A 22,270-nucleotide genomic window follows, 5' to 3' on the forward strand; every position below is an offset into this window, starting at 1 on the left:
CTTGTATAAACAAACAAACAAATAAATAAATCTTTAAAAAAAAAAAAAAAAAAAAAAAAAAAGAAAGCAAATGGAAACATAATAAAGGACTTCACTGTAAGAAAGTTAAATACTAAGTTATTAATAGGAAAACATGAGTTTTTTTCTATGACACAATCCCATGAAGGCTCAGTATTAATGGTCCCAGGTACTCCTAGGATGTACAGGAATGTGGGGAATAAAAAAGGCAGTTATGCTATTGCCCATTTAAGAAGCAGTGATATTCCAGATGATATTCTGGCAATGAAGCCTCCCAACCAAGGCAAAGAGTAGAAGTTTACTGTCTAGAAGATAAGAGACATTTCTCTGGACACCAGAAAATCTATCTCTGAACACTAGACATAAATGAAGTCATTCTAAAAGCAGATATTGGTTGAACAAATTCAGGAGGATAAAGATGTCTCCCCTATTTCTCCAGTGACCTTCTAGAGCCTGGCCGCCAAACATTTAGCTGCCAGACATTAGACTCAAGACTTCTCTAAGAAAAGATCTAAAGACACTGACTTGGGGAGCACTACACAATGAATATGCTCAGCAACAAGGCCAACAAAAAGACCTTCTAGTCAGCTTTATGAGCAAAGAAACAAGATTACTAGGCATCTGTGAAGAGCCTCTAATATGAAAAAAAAAAGAAAGAAAGAAAGAAAAAAATTTTTTTGAGGAAACAAATCTACAGGAGGGAAAACAAACCTTCCAATTTTAAAAGAACTTGAGGAAGGGGCAGGAAAAACTTTAAAACAACAACCACAAAATGATAATCCAATCAAAAATGGGCAAGAGACTTCATCAAAGAAAACATCAGATGGCCTGCAAGCACACGAAAAAAATATTCAACATCACTTAATGTAAGAGAAATGCAGTAAAAACAAAAATAACAAAAAAAGAGAAGTGCAAATGAAAACCACCACCACGAAATATCACCTCCTACCCGTGAGAATGACCTTTTCTCAAAAAGAATGGAAACAGGGCCTCCCCGGTAGCGCAGCGGTTGAGTGCTGGGCTACGATCCCCAGCGCCGGTTCGATCCCCAGCCATGTGGGTTCGAGGGTCCCGCATGGCGCGCAGACTTCTCCTGCCGCCCGCTGCTCCCCTCAGCAGTGTACTTCACTCTGCCTGTTCTACTCTCTGCTCTGGCTCTGGTGAAAATTCTCTCACCCTCCCGTGCTTCTGACTGTACCCAGTGCTTGTATATATAAATAATCTTAAAAAAAAAAAAAAAAGAATGGAAACAAATGTTGGTGAGGATAGAGACAAGAAAACATTCATTCACTGTTGGTGGGTATGTAATTTGTGCAACCTCCATGGAAAACAATGTGGAGAAACCTTTGAAATATAAAAATGGGAATACCATTCGATCCGGCAATACCACTACTAGATAGTTACCCATGAAATATGATGATTTTAATATGAAAAGACTTATGAACTTATATGTTCACAGCAGCACTATCCACAATAGCCAAGTCATAGAAATAAACTAAGTGCCCAATGACAGATGACTGGATAAAGAACTATGGAATACATACTCAGTGGAAAACTACTCAGCTATTAAAAACAAGACATAGTGCCTTTTGGGACAAAAATGGATGGATTCTGAGGTGATCATGCAAAGTGAAATAAATCAGTAAGTGAAAAAAAGATACCAGTGGTTTCACTTATTTGTGGAATATAAATAACCAAAGAACACATACTGGCAAAGCACAGCTAAAATAATTCTTAGACTCTGAAAAACATACTGGTAACCAGAGGTAATGGGGGGTTAGGGAACAGAAAGGGATATGGCATTGGCAAGAAGTTTTGGTAAGGCTGAGTAAAGTATGTGCACATATAAAGGTGTGAAAGTGTAATTCCAAAGTTACATAGTTGTGTAAACTACTAATAAATTAATATCATTGAGGGAAAAATAAATAAAATACAAGGAAAAGCTCATAGACCAAAAAGGGGCTCTTAAGAGACAAATGACCTATGTGCATAAGTAAAGGTGTTCAACATCAATAGCCATCAAAAAAATACAAATTAAAATCACACCGACATACTATTTCTCACAAATCAGAATGTTTAATATTTTAAAAATTGAAAATAACAAGTATTGTTGAGAAGGTAGAGAAAGTGGTGGAAACAGTACATCTACTCTATCACCCAATCATTCTACTTCACTCTGAGGTGTATACCTAAGATATATGAAAGGGTGTCTAGAAAGACTTGTACAAAAATGCTTATAGCAGTTTCATTCATGACAGCCAAACCAGGAAACTCAAAATGCCCAAGTGAAGAATAGATAATTGTGCTATATTCACATGGTAGAGGACATTCATATGTTGAGTACAACAACAATATGGATGAACATCACATCTCTCAAACATCATGTGGAGAAAAAAGACACATATTAGAAGGACACATATTAAATGATTCCGTTTGTGTATAATGTGGTGGTAGAAATCAGATCAGTGATTGCTTCTTTAGGTGGGGATGAATGATTGGAAAAAAGCATTTAAGATATTTCTGGGGTGATGGATACATTATATATCTTAAATTTGGTGATAAGTGTGCAGTATTTATCAAAACTCACTGAATTTAACAATTAGGATCTACACTGACAAGACTGTAGCTTAAATGGGTGCATGAATTTTTAAACTCATTGGACTGAGCACCTAAGATCTGTGCATTTTACCACATGTAAATTTATCACATAAAAACTTTCAATAAAGAAAAAAATTAAGAGCTTTTAAAAATTAAAAAAATGAGAACATCAAAAGACCAATTAAAAGATTAGAAGGTAAGGTGAAAGAAATTTCCCCTATAGCAGTAAAAGGACAAAGATGGAAAAAGAAAATTAGAGGACTGGTCCAGGTACTCCAAATCCAAATACTGCAGGTCCTCCAATAACACTGTTTCTTTCAATGTTGTTTTATTACAACATGATGAGAAAAACAAAATCCATACCCAGTCAGGGCCACTATGTGTGGGAAGTCTACACATTCTCCCCATGTCTGTGGAGATTTTCTTCCGGCACTCTGGTTTCCTTCCATAGCCCAAAGATGTGCCTGTTCAGTTAAGTGGTGTGTCTAAATCATCCCTGCCTGCATGTGGGTGTGCAGAGTGAGCCTTTTGATGGATGGGCACCCTGGCTGTGGTGGCCATCTTGAGTAGACAGGATAGGTTCCAGTTACAGCAACTCAAAACTGGAATTAGCAAATTGAAAGTGAAAGAGTAAATGAACACAAATTATTTTTTAATATTGAAAATGCTTTGGGTCTTTATTTAGAAGTTTGGTGGTGTTTTTGTGACCAACTTTATTCTTGTTTATAATAATTATAAACTTATGGTAAAATTAGTTTCATTATATGTCATTTGACTTCACATCAGTTTCTAAGAACCTGTCAATGGTGTTAAGTGAGGAGTTAATGTTCAAAGCTTCAGAAAGAAGAGAGAGGAACAGGGCATTAAAAAAGGAAGACTTGACATGGTACCGCCATTTTTTCTGCCCAAAGTCTCTATCTTTTGCAGAGCTTCCAAATGCATTATGTTGGAACAGAGCCTCTGGAGATTTACAACCTCTGTCATCCATCCATAGGAACCACTAAGAAAAAGCTCCAAGAAAAAATTTCCATTTTCAGTGGAAAATAAGAGGCAGTTACAAATTATGATAACTGTGTACTCTGGCTCTGTATATGCTGCACTTTCTTAATAGTAAGACATCAACTGCATAAGAATTAAGGACATTTTGGTTCATCCATGAAACAGATATGAAGAAGGGCATTTTAAGAAATACAATCACTGAAAAATCAAACTTGAACTCAGCATACTAGATAATTTTATGAACAAAATTATGGCAGGACAGATGTATTTATAAATAAAGTTAACTTTTTTAAAAAAAAGAAAATTTCCCAGCAATGAAGAACATCTGCCTTCAGATTAAAGGAGCCCATTTTTACTAACAAACAGGTGAAAACAGAGCCACACTGAAGCATATCAATGTGAAATTTCAGGACCCTGTAGATAAAGATCCTATATTCTAGAAGAGATACAAATCCAACAGTCCAAGAATTAGAATGACATTGGCTCAACACCAACATGGTAAGTCAGGCTAAAAACAAAATTATACTTTTTCAAAATCCTAAAGAAAAATGAGTTCTAAGTTAGAAATCTCAAACTTTCAGTCAACTATCAGAATGGATTTAAGATATTTTTCAAGCTTATGAAATCTCAAATAATTGATCTCACCTAAACTCTTTCTCAGAAAGTTCCTGGAGAAAGTCATTCACCAGAAAGAGAAAATCCAGGAAGCAAAAGATGCGAGATAATGGTAACTAAAGATCTAATATAAAGAATCCCCAGGATAAGGGTAAAGGGAGTTCCAAAGACATAACTATGAATCACGTTCAAAGAGTAACCAGTTCAGTTTGATGTCTACATGAAAATATTAGAGACGCTGACATCATCTTACAGTCCTGAAAGAGACTTAGGCAAGTGACAGTGTGGTGTTGAATTAGCTATATTTAGAACACTAAATAAACACAAAACCACAATTATTAGCTCTAAGAAAAGCAAAAAATTGTGCTAGAAAAGTAATCACAGTTTACTACTACCACTTCAGCTATGGTAAACAATGCCTATTTAACCAAAATTACCATATAACTACAGTGAGAGGATGAAGTAACAGCGAGAAAAGGGGAAGTGGCTAAAGGGAAGGAAACTAAATTCTCATGCTCAGGAGTAGGAAAGTCAACAGGTAATGCCCCCAAATTAAAAATCAGTACCAAGTACCAAAGATCAACTAGAAGAATATAAAGTTTCACCTCTTCTGTAAAGGTGAAAATGTCATGAAAGATTAACCAACTACTTCTTACTCAACAAATCTTACACAAACTAACACGTTAAACTATAGGTATCTATAACACTGATAAAAAAAATAAACATCTTGGGCCTCCCCTGGTGGCGCAGTGGTTGAGCGCTGGGCTGCAAAGCTGCTCGCAGCCTCTGCAGTGCGGTTTGATCCCCAGCTGCCAGGGAGGGTCCCACTTGGCGCGACAGACCTCTTCTGCCGTGCCCACTGCTCCCCTCAGCAGTGTATTGCATCAGTCTGCCTGTTCTGTTCCCCGCTCTGGCTCTGAATTCTCTCACCCTCCTGCGCTTCTGACTGTACCCAGTGCTTGTATAAATAAATAAAAGAATCTTTAAAAATAAATAAATAAATAAATAATAAACATCTCAGGGGAAAAAAATACAAAATTGCATGATATTATAATTGAAACAGAATATTTATTTTAAAAATGTAAAGGCAAATAATTAGCTATCACAGATGACAAATAATTAGTGGACTTTTCAACCTTTATTTTCCACTTTCTCAGTAGTGTTATATTGCTTATATAACTTTTAAACAATTTTTACAAAAGTGCTCTTAGCAGTTAATTGACACTCCTGTTTGTTTTTGCTCCTTCTCTGTGGATACCATCATATTTCTTGCAATACCACCTAAACAACACCTAATCCTCTTTTAAAGACTTGTTTAAAACATCATCTTTCTTTTATCCCCAACTACTCTCTCCTTCACAACCCTGTTCTATTTTATGTAGATGATAAGCTCCTTGAGGGTAGTATCATGTCTCATTTGTCTTGGTTTCCCTAACGCTTAGCACAAAGCCTAGTATGGTATAAGCACTTAATAAATATTTAATTAGTCATTCAATTATGTGTTTATTCAAATAACCATGAAAAATCTAAGTACTTTTGTCAAATCAAAGCTTGGAAATAAATTTTTAAAAAGAGGAAAGTAAGGCAAAAGAAACTAATAAATTATGTACAAGAGACTTCCAAAAGGGAAATGTAATTTCATATTATTGTTTCTTTTTTTTCCACTTTAATACTTTAAAATAATCTACCTTTAACTTCTCTATATAATTCAGATTGGCAAAGTATTATAAAATCCTTACTAGAAACTATTCTAGAAATCTTGTGTGTAAATCCAAAATGTTTTGAATTCTTCCTAAACTAATAGACAGCTATCAGTTCTCTAAACTTTGATGCTGAAGAGAAAATTCTACATAAAATGTTTTTCAATTATATTATTGATCAACAAGGTTCTTTTACCCGATCATATTCTGTCAATACACTTTTGATGGTGATGCCAGCAAATAACCTCAATTTTTTTCAATTAAAAGAACTACTGAGGGTCTCCCTGGTGGTGCAAGGAGTTAAGTCTCAACACTATCAAGCTATTGCCAGACACTGTGGCATGAGTTCAATCCCCAGCCTGGAAGCTAACTCACATGGCACAGTAGACCTCTCTTTTCTCGCCCACTTCTGCTCCCTTCAGCAGTGTATTTCAGTAGATCCACCTGTTCTGCTCCCCCCCTCTGTTTCTGGTGAATCCTCTTACCCCCTGCACCTCTGGCCTACACCCCTGTTCTTGTATAAATAAATAAAAATAAATCTTAAAAAAAAAAAGAAGTAAAAAAAAAAAAAAAAAAAGAAGTACTGAATGCTTCAAAGAATACAAATTTGGGCCTCCCCAGTGGTGCAGCGGTTGAGCACTAGGTTGCAAAGCTGCCCGCAGCCTCCACAGCGCCAGTTCGATCCCCAGCCCCTGGGCGAGGGTCCCACATGGTGTGCAGACCTCTCCTGTGGCCCGCTGCTCCCCTCAGCAGTATATTTCATTACTCTGCCTGTTCTGCTCTCCACTGTGGCTCTGGTGCATTCTCTCACCCTCCTGCACTTTTTTTTTTTTTTATAGAGGCATGTTTATTTATTTATTTGTTTGTTTGTTTGTTTTGTTTATACATGCACTGGGTACAGTCAGAAGCGAGGGAGGGTGAGAGAATTCACCAGAGCCAGAGCTGGGAGCAGAGCAGGCAGAAGGACCGAAGTACACTGCTGAGGGGAGCAGCGGGCGGCAGGAGAGGTCTGTGCACCATGTGGGACCCTCCTCCGGTGGCCGGGGAGCAGCTGGGGATCAAACCACCGTTGCTGCAGAGGTTGCGGGCAGCTTCGCAACCCAGCGCTCAACCGCTGCGCCACCGGGGAGGCCCACCTCCTGCACTTCTGACTGTACCCAGTGCTTGTATAAATAAATAAATAAATCTTTAAAAAAAAAAAAAAAACAAATCTATTTTATGGCTACAAGACATACCAAAAATGTACGTATTAACCTGAAAAAAAAATTAACCTAAAAAAAAGTAACAAAAATTTTATGATGGGGCTTTAATCCCACTGGAATACACAAAGGATTAGGACTTCTTATTACATTTAAATGTAAAGCAAATACAAAGTATTCATGAAGAGACCTATAAGATGCTTTTTTGGAAATAAGACAGTTTTTAAAATACAATGAATTTTTTTGAAACCACAAATATATAGAGACAATAAAAATTATCCTCAAATCACAACAGATATAATCTGTTAATATTCTGCAATATAGTCCTCGAATTTGTTTCCATTTACATGCACATAATTTCTGCAAACATAAGATCACACTTTACATTATTTTATATTTTCCTGCACTATACCAATACTATGAATAATTTTCCATGTATTGCCATTAAAATAGTATCAGTTTTAATGGGTATATGACATTCATTGTATGGATATAACAATTCATTTTACTAATCTCCTATACCAGTGAACACTTAAGGCAGTTCGTGTTTTTTTTAAACTCGAAGCAATCTAAAAGTCTTAAAACTAAATCATTTTTGGTGAAAAAAGATTATCTCTATTATGAGTTCCAGAAGATAAGAAATGAAAAACATCTAATCTTAACAAATCTACCTATAGAGAATAAGTACATCATACATTATCTAAAGGCACTAAGCTTCATGGAATTTTATAGAAAAATCATATGTAGGTCTCATATCCTTTTTTGTAAGAAAAAGGATACATATTCATACACAATGTGTATTTCACAATTAGAGAAACTAGGGTTAATTCTTTTTAAAATAAAAGAAAATTTGGGGAGAAGGAAGGAAAGAGATCAAAACAGGAGGGAAGAGCATAAGGGACTATGGTGACCATTCACAGGTGATATGGTGGTGAAGGATTTACAAGGACTACACTTGAGGGGAGAAGTCAAAAACTGTACAAAAATGAACAATGTAAGAAAAATTTTAAATTTAATTTAAAAAAGCAAAAATAAAATTATTTGTCTTTATCTTTTCTAATAATTTTATATTATACAGTAAATTATTTTAAATATTCCAATATACTGTTGGAAAGAAGGGAGTTTGAGATATGAGCCACAACCGAAGAATGACATATTATTAAAATGATAAAAAAGATTCTTCCTCAAGAAATGCGGAACCTAGTAAGGAAATAAAATGTGTAACCTAGTAAGGAAATAAAATATTCAAATACCAAAAATACAAATTAAGAGTCACAGTTCAAAGGAGATATGTGAGTGTTGCAGAGTCCATGAATGTTCCAGAAAGGAAGGCAAGATTCAGGCAGTCTAAAAAGATGGACAAAACTAAATGAAAATTAATCCTTCAATCTATAACCTCTTCTGACAACATTTTGTACATTATAAAATTATTAGAAAAGATAAAAGCAGTGAAAAGTCACTCCAGATAAGAGAAATCACAGAAATATAAAATGAGGACAGCAAACCAAGTAGTCCACATAATGCTTAGTGTGGTAAATCTGAGCAAATTTACCATATGACCTAGCAATTCCACTCCTAGGGATCTACCCAAGGACAGGAAAACATTAATTCAAAAGGATACCTGAACCCCTATGTTTACTGCAGCACTATTTATAATAGGTAAGACTTGGAAACAACACAAATGTCCAAAAACAGATGATTAGATCAAGAAGATATGAAATATATACACAATGGAATACTATTCAGCAGTCATAAAAGATAAACTAATGCCTTTGGCAGCAACATGGATGGAGCTAGAATGATTATGCTCAGTGAAATGCCAGAAGGAAAAAGAAAATTATCAGATGGTCTCACTTATAGGAGGAAAATAGGGGAAACCAAATAGGGATCAGGGGAAAAATAACAACAATTAAAAAACACAACAAAACAAAAATAAACAGATAACTATAAATCTGAGACATTCTGCAGAGGAAGGGGAGGGAGAGGGATCAAAACGAGGGTGGGAAGAGCACAAGGGACTATGGTGATGGTACACGGGTGAATTGGTAGTAGAAATTCTATGGGGACCACACCTGAGAAAAGAAAGCAAACGTAAAACAATGAACAATAATGGAAAATATATATAAATTAATAATTTGAAAAACACTGTAATACTAAAAAAAAAAAAAAAAAAAATTGAGCAGGCCTCCCCGGTGCCACAACGGGTTGAGCGCTGCGCTGTGAGGCTAACAGCAGCCTCTGCATTGCCGGTTCAATTCCCAGCAGGCCAGGGAGATACCCACATGGCGTGGGAGACCTCTCCTGCCTCGCCCGCTGCTCCCCTCAGCAATGTCTTTGGTCCCTCTGCCTGTTCTGCTCCCCGCTCTGTCTCTGGTGAATCATCTCACCCTCCCATGCCTCTGGCCTGTACCCTAGTTCTTGTATAAATAAATCTTTAAAAAAAAAATTGAACCAATATCAAATTATATAAAACATATGAAAAAGTTTGCCAGAATTGCTTCGCATGGCTTTCTCATGTTTCCTATTCACGCCAATAAATATTTGCTGCTTGTAAGGAATGTGAGCACCTCAGAACCAATCAAACCATGGCTCACCTGCAAAAAGTAGGTACCTAAACTTAAAGGTGCTAATTACAACACAAATTAGAAATCTGTTAGTCCTAACGTATAAAGTTATGTTCTCCTTTGTATTTTCTACTGAGTGCTTTATAGATGTAGATATATTTAGTTTAGAAACAAGAGCCATTCTTTTTAGCCCAATTTTTAATATTTATATTCCTGGGACATTTGACTGCATAAATGTCGTGAAACAACCATAATTTAACCTGTAAAAATGTAATTTTCTAGATTATTCCTATTAGTTTTTTTTTTTTATAAGTTCACTTTCTTTTTTTTTTTTTTTTTTATAGAGGCATGCTTTATTTATTTGTTTGCTGGTTTGTTTGTTTGTTTTGTTTACACATGCACTGGGTACAGTCAGAAGCGCGGGAGGGTGAGAGAATTCACCAGAGCCAGAGCGGGGAGCAGAGCAGGCAGAAGGACCGAAGTACACTGCTGAGGGGAGCAGCGGGCGGCAGGAGAGGTCTGCACGCCATGTGGGACCCTCCTCTGGTGGCCGGGGAGCAGCCGGGGATCGAACCGGCGCCGCAGAGGCCGCGCGCAGTTTCGCAACCCAGCGCTCAACCGCTGCGCCACCGGGGAGGCCCGATTATTCCTATTAGTTTTAACTTGTCATCTTTCTCCTTTATTTAAAGGGCACTCAAGTTATCCCATTCATTCAGAAAGGATTTTAATATGCTCTGCCAGATACTTTGTAGGCCTGAGTTCTTATTCTCAAAAATTTCAGAACTCACATAAAGGAGACAGCCATTCAAACCAGCAGTTTTAATGCAATGGCATAACTATTACAATTAAAGGGTATTACAGGGCCTCCCCGGTGGCGCAGCGGTTGAGCTCTGGGTTGCGAAGCTGCCCGCAGCCTCTGCGGCGCCGGTTCGATCCCCGGCTGTTCCCCGTCCACTGGAGGAGGGTCCCGCATGGCGCGCAGACCTCTCCTGCCGCCCGCTGCTCCCCTCAGCAGTGTACTTCGGTCCTTCTGCCTGCTCTGCTCCCCGCTCTGGCTCTGATGAATTCTCTCACCCTCCCGCGCTTCTGACTATACCCAGTGCATGTATAAACAAAAAACAAACAAACAAATAAATAAATAAAGCATGCCTCTATATATAAAAAAAAAAAACAATTAAAGGGTATTACAGCAGGAAGAGGGGACAGACGACATCAAGGAAGTCTTCTGGGAGGACTTTATGCCTGGGCTTAATTTTGATGGATGAGGATCTGGCGAGGCAGATAATTCAGGGGGGGGGAAATGCATGTAAATTCATCAACGAGCATGTATTTCATGCCAGCCATTATGACAACAACTGGGGAGAAAAAAATCAAGACACTAGTAATCTTTTCAGGAATTTGCTCCATAGAGAAAAGGCTTAAACTTTGAACTTTAAAACTTCGGTTAATTAAAAAAAAATTAATCATGCGCGCATAAGCACACATACAAATACATACAGAATTTATGATTCTCCTTACACAGGATTCAAAAATAGGCAAAATTAATCTATAGTGATAGAAGTCAAAACCGTGTTTACCTCTGAGGGGCAGTATTGACTAGGAAAGGGCAGGAGACAGCAAACTGAGAGGCTGGAATGTTCTTTCTTGGCTGAAAGATGGTTATTTGGATACATATGTAAAATTTCATCAAGCTATTCAGCAAGATTGGTGTACCTTACTCTATTTAATTAAGCAGGACAGATACAGGCAGCAGCGTGTTCAGACAGGGACCAAATCACAAAAACTACTAGGATTTGCCACGCTAGAAAGATTGACCATAGTGTGAGGTATCCTCCACTGAAGGGCACCTAAATAAAATAATCTGTTGTATTTTCAGAAAGATTATTCTGGTGGAAATACAAAGAAAGGACTGGAAAGGTAGAAGACCAATAGTCCCAAGGAACAGATCAAGGCCTGTTCTAAGGCAATGCTTCTAAAAACTGAGAAGAATCAGAAGATAATCAGAAGGTAGTACCAAAGGGACACTATGATGACTTAAATGTGAACAGGGGAAAGTTTCAACTGATAACCAGGTGTCTGGCTTGGGTCAATGGATAAATCATAAAGACATTTAATATATAAGTAAATCTGTGGAAAATGAAAAATGAAGCTATGCTTAGTTTGGGACTCCACAGAAATAATATAAAAAAATGCTTTACTCAAAATGAAACATTTTTCTATGAGATGTTACTTACTGACAAGTGTTCATACAAGAGATGTCCTATTTCTTCCATTATTTAAATATATTTGTTATACAATGATATAAACTGATGTTTCATCAATAAATTTTTGAAATAATTTTTTTAAATAAATATATTTGCTTGGCAATCTTCTGTCAATTTCAATTTGAATCTTTATGGTACCAAATATATGACAACATAAAATGCTTCCACCATTAGGTAACTCTTTCTTACTATACCTCTAAGCCTATGAAGAACAAGCACTTTTTTGTCCTACTATAATCAGTAGTAAAGTGGTATTCTTCAGTCAGTATCCCTGAGAAAGAAGAATTTCTGATCTATAAACTTCCACATATAGAAAGATTTCATCTATGGATGTTTCTAACAAAAACTAAAGAGTCTCTAAACCAAGTTTATTAATCAAACAATTGTTATAAACCCACCACAGTTTCCTACCACAGCTGCTCACCAACAGATTCCAAAAACAACTTCAAAGCAGAGTCAGAAATGGCATGACATGTTCAATACAACACACCATTTTTTTTTTTAAAGTAAAAGACTCATTTAAATATATAGAAAGGGGAGGAGAGGGAGATGGATGAAAGACAGAGAGAGAGAGAGAAAGAAGGAGAGGGAAAGAGGGAGAGGAGTGTTAAGCTTCAGGGCAGGCATGCATGAGCATACACAAATTCTGAACCAAGTTTCTTCTAAAAATTCAATCTTGTTTTAAGAAAAGATTGCTTTGATATACAATTCATGCATTCAACAAGGACTTACTGAACAGCTAATATGTGGCAGACACTGTGGAAGTGCTAATAGTTGTAAATTAGATAGACATGCCCTTACTCTCATAGTTTTATAGTCTGTCAGATGGTGCATGATCATGAAAACTATATTCTACAGCAATGTTTACCTCCTATCCCAGTCTCTAACTGATCAAGGCAATGAATGAAGCTTAAAGTAAGATCAATTTGGTCAGAGATAAAATGCAAGGATTATTTAAAAAGGAATGTAGGGCCTCCCCTGGTGGCGCAGGCAGTTGAGCGCTGCACTGTGAAGCTGTCCGCAGCCTCTGCAGCGCTGGTTAGATCCTTGACGGCAGGCGAGGGTCCCACATGGCGGGGCAGACCTCTCCTGTTTCGCCCACTGCTCCCCTCAGCAGTGTATTTCGTCAGTCTGCCTTTTCTATTCCCACTCTGTCTCTGGTGAATCATCTCAACTTCCCGCGCATCTGGTCTGTACCCGGGTTCTTGTATAAAATAAATAAATCTTTAAAAATAAATAAATAAATAAATAAAAAGGAATGTAAAAGTAATTACGAGGTAAAAACGGACTCATAAAAATTAAACAGAAGAATAGAGATACATTTTTTTTTTTTAAAGAACACACCAGCCCAAGAGTGAAGATCTCAAACTTTACCTCTCATACACCCTTTTCTAGAAAGCTACCAGAGAATGAGTTTCACCAAAATGAAAGAGTAAATCAAGAAAGTAGAAACAAGGAATGAAAAGCAAGGGATCCAAACACAGGACAGCAGGAGGAATCTCTAGGATACTGGTGAAGGAAGATCCCAGGACAGAAGTTATGCTTTGAGCACAAGGCCAAGAGTTAAGACTGGAGCAGCCCAAAAGGTTTCAGGAAGTTTTTTCCAATATAATGACGTGAACAGACATCTGTGCATATGGACAGAGAATAAACAGATTTAACAATTGGTGGGAACTTTTAGGGATGAAATAGAGTAAATAGAATCCTAAACAAATAAAAGGCAATTATTAAGGAAGTATTTTGGAAGAAATTGTATACTGCAAAAGTAATCCTAGTATATTAAATGGCTTATCTGTAAACAGTATTTAGAAACACCTAATTATGTAAGTAATGAACAATGATGTAATCAAAATTATAACATACATACACCAAGATGGGGGAATGAGAGGATAAAAGGAGTACATATGTGTTTGGGGGACTGGCAACAGCGTGATAGAGAGTTAAATCTTCATCTTTAATACCAGGAAGCCAATATATCCTCCTTAAATGGAAAAAGAAAAGTAGCAATAGAAGTATATTATTTTAAGATATAAAAGTAAAGATCAAAGTAATAAATTAAAAGTATTGACCAATGGGTAGAGGAAAACTGGCAAACGAGGAACTGTTGTTTCCATCAAAATCCCTGTGGAATCTTTTGATTCTAAATCATCTGCATATATCACTGTGATAAAAATTAGAAGACTAAGAAAAGAAGGGGGAGCATTAGCTATGACATAAGAGAAAAAGAATCTTAGATAACAAAAAAACTAAAGATATTCATAAAATTTAGTTTAAAATCACCTGGATTATTTAGAACTACCAGAGCACTCAGTATGTGTGAATTTTATTCTCAGCTTCCAAAGTAACTACAACACTGGAAGCAAGTAAATTTCCAATTCTTTTTTTTTTTTTTTAAAGATTTATTTCTTTACACAAGAACCGGAGTACAGGCTAGATGCACGGGAGGGTGAGAGGATTCACCAGAAACAGAATGGGGAACAGAACAGGTAGACTGACGGAAATACACTGCTGAGGGGAGCAGCAGGTGAGACAGGAGAGATCCGCCACACCATGTGGGTTTCTCCCCGGCTGGCCTGGATCGAACCCATGCAGTGGACTGTGGACAGCCCCACAAAACAGCGCTCAATCACCTGCGCCACCAAGGAGGCCCAAGTTTCCAACTCTTAACCTTACATGTGGAAGAAGTAAAATGATACTTGTCATCATGGATGAAAAGTACATGAGGTTCACTATACAAAAATAAATTATTTCATGAACAAATTATATGTTGTATGTAGCCAAAAGACATTCTCAAGTATTCATAAGCACAACACTTATTGCCATACTAGTCTCTCATGATTACTCAGGAATTTACATTATTAGGTATTAACTTTAAATATTTGAACTATACAATGATACATATTACAGTTAAAATTCTCTATCATTTTTAACTATCATTTAAGACTGTCAGCACAAACTTTTTCAGAGTTAATGAAGGAAAAAATTTTGAGATGGATACATTGCTTAGTATACTCAATCCCTGTCAGCACTCCATTCTTTAGCCCCCCCCCCCAACTTTACAAACCCTATGCAAGTTCTCCAAATCTCTCCATCATTGATACATTCACCTGCCATGCAATATGAGCACTTAAAACACACCAGGCACTGGGAATTCAGCATCATGCCCAAAAATAAACATGGTATTTATATATTATGATAAAGGCCATAGTGAACTATTCAGAACAGTGCAACCACAACAGAAGACTTTTATATAAAGTAAAAGTAAAGGCCTCAGTGATGCCATCAGAGCTGAGACTTCAGGTAAGAAGAATGAGTCAGACATCTGAATATTTGTAAATAGCTGAGAGGAAAGGAATGACAAGATCTGATTTGAATTTGATTATAGACTATTACTTGAAACTGGGAAACCACTGCATATCTTAGCAAGACATGATAGCAGCTGAGGCTGTAGCAGTGGCAGTAGATGAGCAGAAGTTAACAGGCTGGATTGGATAGCAAACTAACAAGACTAGATGACAAAATCAAACTAGGGTAAGGAGACAGGTTAGATGGTAGGGGGAAAAGGAGGAACTGAGAACGTCTCAAGATCTTTAGCTTTAGCAACTGGCTTTAGCAGTTGGGTTGGAATGGTGGTGCCATTTACTATCACGGTGAAAACTAGGTAGGGGAGACATACTTTGACAGAAGGCTCATTTTGTAACAGGGTGGTCCCCAGGAAAAGGGGAGGTCCCAGGTTCCCTGCCCCACCCAAATGGAAGGTGGAGCTGAGCAGGGAGAGAAAAAGCTGCAGAGGAGACTGAGGAAGGAAAGAAGCAGGATGGAGCCAGAAGGAGACCTGGAGAAAGCACATGGAGCCTAGAGACACGTGAAGAAACTGTGCTTGTCTTTTGGTTGTGGACTGGGTGACACAGATGTGGGTGAGACCCGTGGGGAGGTGACAATGGCAGCTTTTATCTTGATTTTAATTTTGCTCTTTTCCTTCCGGGCTTGTCTGGTTGTTTCTGACCCTTTTCTGTGGGTCCCCACTGGAAGATGCTTTAGACTTATGGCAGGCTTTGGGGCCTTGCTCTGGGCCAATCGCATTCGGATGGAGTTTTACCAACGAGGGGACAGGTAACTTTGGGTGCTTGATTTAGAAACTAGATTCTTTGCCTTTCCTGTATTGTTTCCAAATTGTATTAAAGTTCCTTCCCATTGGGGCCTCCCCGGTGGCGCAGCGGTTGAGCGCTGGGTTGCGAAGCTGCCCGCGGCCTCAGCGGCGCCGGTTCGATCCCCGGCTGCTCCCCGGCCACCAAAGGAGGGTCCCACATGGCGCGCAGACCTCTCCTGCCGCCCGCTGCTCCCCTCAGCAGTGTACTTTGGTCCTTCTGCCTGCTCTGCTCCCCGCTCTGGTTCTGGTGAATTCTCTCACCCTCCCGCGCTTCTGACTGTACCCAGTGCATGTATAAACAAAACAAACAAACAAATAAATAAAACATGCCTCTATTAAAAAAAAAAAAATTAAAAAAAAAAAAAGTTCCTTCCCATTAAAGTCGCATACGTTTTGTGTTGATGTAGCGGATGGCAGAACAGGCATTTAGAATAGGCAGGTTTGCGGGGTTTGAGCTGTCCCTCTCCCTGCCCTGTAACAGATTTGGCGCCCAACGTGATTTAGGACGGAGCCATCCGTGGTTAGTTAGCCCCATGGGGAAATAGGGCTTCCCTATGGACTGGCTACCATAAGCGCAAATGTGATTTTTGGTTTCTCTGGTGTGTTTCTTTCATATATTCCCTGCCCTGTAACAATTTCCATAATGGAATCTCTCTACTCTTTGATAAGTCATTAGGAAAAGGCAATAAACCATCGCAAACATTAAGGCTTTTTCTGCAGGGGTAAAATGTTGAAACAACCTAACTAATTTACAGAAATGAAAGAAAAGCTGGAGAACTTCCTCTATAAAATCTCATCTTAGCATAGTTTTGCTTTTAATGCAATCCAATGTCAAGGACTCCAAGAATCACATAAAAGCAAGGTTTCAAAATACCAATTTTCCTAAACCTTGTTCACAAGATAGTGATGAACTTGGGATATCCCTAAAATAATAACAATCTTACTAAGTATTAAATCCCTAATAAAAAAGGGTGCTGAGGGGAAGGCTTCAGCTCTGAATTTGTCTTTTAATAGACAGGTCTCTCACAATACCAGGTAAAATCCAAAAAAGCTAATTTTTATAAGACTTTTGTAGTAGTAATTAACCATTCACCTTTGACCTTCAAAAGTTCTTCATTTCTAGGTGACAGGAACAAGAGAATTTATTACCATGCAGAAAAAGGTGGAATGACTCAATTTAAACACAAACTATTATTAAGACCAAAAGTTTTAGCAAAAGCATAAACAAGCTCCGGTTTCTGCACATAGTATGAAGAGAACTTGCAGCCCCATTTTAGTCTTTTCAGCATATTATCAAAACACCAACTATAATTCATAAATAAAATCCTTCCACTCCTGCAGCTGTTAAACATAAAGCTTCTAATTCAAATTCTCAGCATTAATCTCTAGTGTTCCCAAAAAGCAGATTTTTCTACAGTCAAGGCAAGAATAATGACTTCCTTAACTTTTCCTGTGACCTATCATATAATCAAGTGCCAAAAACATTCCCTTTCTCCTGAGAAAACACCTGCCTATTGTTTTGGTCACCACATTCTCTTCTCCAGTTTACTTACACATCTTTCTGGAAGGCAACCCTGAATGCTGTCACTGTGAAGTCTTACTAGCCAAGCACAAAAAGAAACAATGAACAAGAAATAACAAACAACAGCTGTACAGTTTGGTGCATGGGGAGGCCATTAACCATCAACTGATGTCACCTTATTTTGTTCATTCCCCCCAAATCTAGGGTTCAGTTACCACCTCTTTGTCAATGAGACACCACAGCAAAGATTATGGAGACAATGAAGAACAGCACCTTTGTAACTATTTAGGTGACTACAGATAAGCAAAACAATGTCAAACTGCCCCTTTTTTCTCCTTTACACATAACATCTGGCTAGGATACCTGCAAAAGGCTTAACCAAAACCTACAATTCCACCACCAGTAAAATTAACAAACTCAGATGAAGATAAAAAAGGGAGAATAGTGAGACCCAAAAGATACCATCTGTGAAATTCAATTTTCATTTACAGAATGATGTATTATGCTTAACCAGCTAATATCACAACACAGTATATTAGTACTATGAAACTTGGTAAATAAAATCTTAATTGGGGAGTCAGTGTTTTAGAGCATTTTAGTGTTAATGGATAATCAAAATGAAAAGCACTGAACTTTTTAAATATTACACGCTCAATTAACCACCTTTAAGTGACTAGGAAATTTAATTTGTTAACATACAATTATTGAGCATATACTATGAAATGAGTACAGTGTAGAGTACCTCCAGGCCATAAAATACAACACACACACTGCATTCCTAGAGTACTTCCTTCGATAGCACTGTTGCTATCATTTATAAATAATATACATATATAACACTTTTTAAATATACTGTGTACATTATCAAATATAAATAGAATTTTAAATAGAAGTTCTAATATATTATCCCACCTATCATGAATAGTCTTGCATATACCTTGAGGAATATACACTTCAGTGGAGCTCAGGGATCTGGCCATATGGTGTTAGAAAGAAGGACCCAGTCATCTTGGTTTCTACTGTGCCTAAGTCAAAGTCAGCAAGGAGACACTCAAAAACATAAATCTACAACATAACTTTCTGACATATAATTCATCAACCGGCTACTTAGGTCTGATAAAAGTGCTAAATTATACTTAAAGGGACTAATAGAAATTTACCCGCTACATTTTATTGCCACAACTGAAAAGCCATGAACTATTTTAATTCAGTCAGTTCTTGTCCACCTTCAAAAAGAGGAGGAGCAAGAAGAAAGAATGAAAGAACTGGAGGAAATTTTTAAGGGTTCTTGGAATTCTTGCAGTAGCTGTAAACTACAGTTCATTCTCCATTCACTGTTTTTTTAAGGCTATGTACCAAACATGCAGAATACACTTTTAGCAATATATAAGCCACAAACTTAGATGCAATAGGAAGTGATGAAGAACACAGTTGCAAAAATTCTCAGCACCCAAGAAGTACAGTAGGTAAAAATAGAAAATACATGCAATCTAAGCCAGAATCAAACCTTCAAGGGAAGGTTTACTTGTGTTCCATTCAAGATATTTAAGAAAGATAGATATAAGCCAAAAATGAAAATTACCACTAACATGTCTCCCTTAAAAAAATTAAGGTATACTTTTAAAAAAAAGTTAATGTTCATATAAACAACATACAGTCTAGCAAAAATAGTACACAAAACCAATCTTCCTAATTTCTAGAGCTTCTGAAGTATATGTAGCCCAGTAAGTCTTATCTGTCATTACCATAACACTCCACTTCCAAGGCACCATTTTGCAAGATAAACTGTCCTCAAGTCCCTATTTGTATGTAGTAATAAATATTCAACTATTTTTAATGCTACTTAATTATGCTAGGCACTATTTAATGCTCAATAAATTTAAATAAAGCCAAGAGGGTATTTCAGCAGTTTATCAAACTTGCACTTTACTTGTACAATGATTTATACACATTCATGTACTTGTCCAAATTCTCCTTACTAACCCCACCCCTACACATTATACATTATAAACAAGCAGATAAGACTAATGGATGAAAGTTTTATTACTTATTTAGATTATTCAAGTGCCCCAAAAAGTTCTCAAACCATATTTTGGCTCTATCAAAAGCTTCACTAATTCTTTCTATAACCTCACTAAAAGAAATTCTTTATTAAAGCCTGACATTTACTAGAGTAAAGAGTATCATGTTCAAAAGAAATACCTACTTTTAAAAAAAAAAAAAAAAGCTCCTAGTTTACATTTAGAAATGCTGTTTAATCAACCTGCTTCTCTTTTAGCTTTAATATCGCTTTGCCGCAGAACTGATAAAACATAAATCTATTCAAACAAGTTAAAATAAGGTTTTAACAAATATTCTGTTACCTCTTCAAATATATTTTCAAATTCAAGAGGCACAGACTTCATAACACTCTGAACAAAGACCTTTAGTTAAATCAGTTTAAAGTGCATGCACTATTCATTGATATTTACAAAGGCACAATCTTAGTTTGATATGAGAGTACATATGCTAGAGTGGATAATCAAAGTTTAATTTTAGAATTCCTTAACGCTAACTACATCACCCTCAGACTTAAGAAAGGAAACACTTCTGAACCTTAAAGTCAGAAAGTCAGTTTGACTGATGTCCTCTTTTATGCCATGTTATATACCATTGCCTAATTGAGGCCAGACCTGTCAGGCTCAACAGCATCCCGGAAATGACTAGCCTACTAGAGCTGGAAACACATCAAGAATTTGGAATATTTCTTATATTGAGGCAGGGGGTACAAAATACAGGAGATTGTCCATAAGAACAATCACTATACTGTTCCCCAGGGAAAAAGACAGAAGAAGCATATTTTTGTTATTCTGGTCAGTTCACAATGAACACATCTGTGTGTATTTTCAGGTGATAGCCCACTGAACTTACCCCTTTTTCTTCTGACATACGAACAAGAGTTCACCACTAAAATCTCATTCTGAATGCTTGTCATTGAATCTAATTTTTATTTTCTATCCCTAGCTACTAAAACCAATACCTGGAGAGTCTGGGTGGTTTCTTAACTCAGAAACCTGTTAACAATAATGCCTGCTCGATGTTTTTTCACTTCTTCCCAAGAAAATCCACTCAGCGTCGAAAAGATATATACAAGCGCACACACACTCAAATCCCAGTCATGAAAAATTAAGTCACATTCCGATCATAAACTGTGCAATAGACACTTCCAGTTAGCGTGTGCTTTAGTGATCTTGTACAGCCCTATCGGAGTAAGTGGTAGGGGGTTGGGGCCGCTAACAACACACTGTGCATTAGAGCCAATAAGCAGCAGGCTAGGACTGGCAGCAAGGCCAGTCTCTAAAGGGAGCTATAATACAATATGAGAATGCTGGATTTCCGAATGCCATTTTATGGGGAGGGAGGAGGGGGTGAGACCAGGGCATCAAGTGCAGTAAAAGGCTCAGGCCAACGTCTGAGATGAAACCTAAGACAAGGGCTTGTGGCAACACCAGCTGTCCAGACTCGTCTCACCTCAAACACAACTTAATTTCAAGTCGCTCTTATCGAAGTCAGCCGTTCAAAGGGTGAGGGGGTGGCAGGAGTGGATGGTGATCGCCTCCAAGAGACTGGCAAAGGCCCTTGGCAAAGGCAGAGAGTCCATGGAAGGGGCTGCTACGAGCAGAGGCTTTGCAGCCGCCTCCCCGCTCCCTTCCAACCAAGGCTGATAGGTACGAGGTGAGGATATTGTTGGAGGTTTTATGGAGGAGTGATATGAAAAAATGGCAGTATAGGATGCAGGGGGCTAGACGGGCTAGTGCCACCTAAGAAAAAGGGGAGAGGACTCCCCTGGACACATCCAGGATAACAACGCCACCAGAGGGCACGGGCATTGCCCTGCCAGCGCCAGATAACCCCTCTCTGAGGAAAAGCTTCGCCCCCCCTTCCTTACGGTCCCAATTCCCAAACACTGCTTCCCACCGACCCTTCTCACCCCCCCCCCACCCCGTAAAATTCCCCATCGCTGGCCGCCTTTCCCCAGACCTCAGGCGCCTCACGCCCTCAACCTCCCCTCCCCTCCCCGGGTCACCCACCCTCTAGGCAGCCCGTCGCCGGCCTCCCCGGCAGCTCGCCCAGACCCCTCCCCCCTCACCTCTCCTCAGCGCCTCCTCGTAGCAGAGGAATCCGATCCGTGACTCCTTGGCGCCCATGCTCCCCTCATCCCCTCGGCCGGGGGTCGGAGCCTGATCTCGCCCCCACCCCCCTCCCGCCTTCTCCTCGGCGTCCCTGGGTGACGGTGTCGGCGTCCCCCGGCCCCCTCCTCCCCCCACACTAACAAGTGCGGCTTCTGCCCCGGCGGCTCCTCCCGGCCGCCGCCACCGCCTCCATGCCGAATCACGTGACCGGTCCCACCCCGCCCCCTTCCCCTCCCTCCTACTCCGCCCTTCTCTCTCCTCCCCTCCCTTCCGTTCCTGCCTCACGCCCTCTTCCCTCCCCCCACCCCTCCCGCCTGCCCCGCCGAGGGTCACCTGACCCGCGGCCGGGGATTGTTCCGGGTAATGGCCGCCAGGGGCCACACGCTCCGCCCCGCCTCACGCAGACCGCGCGCGGGGGCGAGGGGGCGGCGACGGATCCCGCACGTAACGCAGCGTCTCCACCTTCTCG

At 38.8% G+C, this 22,270-nt stretch overlaps 1 protein-coding gene across 1 annotated transcript in view; it reads right to left on the reverse strand.

Moving 5' to 3' along the window:
* Positions 1–21,816, reverse strand: part of USP32 (ubiquitin specific peptidase 32) — a gene marked incomplete at both ends in the record, with an annotated part of 149,868 nt that extends 128,052 nt beyond the window's left edge. The window contains one exon of the mRNA XM_084236460.1: positions 21,759–21,816. Within this exon, the coding sequence (XP_084092586.1) occupies positions 21,759–21,816 (58 nt within the window). The remainder of the gene's footprint in view (positions 1–21,758) is intronic.
* Positions 21,817–22,270: the final 454 nt, after the last annotated feature.

The sequence above is a fragment of the Talpa europaea genome, assembly GCF_964194135.1.
Source record: "Talpa europaea genome assembly, chromosome: 7".
Lineage (NCBI taxonomy): Eukaryota > Metazoa > Chordata > Mammalia > Eulipotyphla > Talpidae > Talpa > Talpa europaea.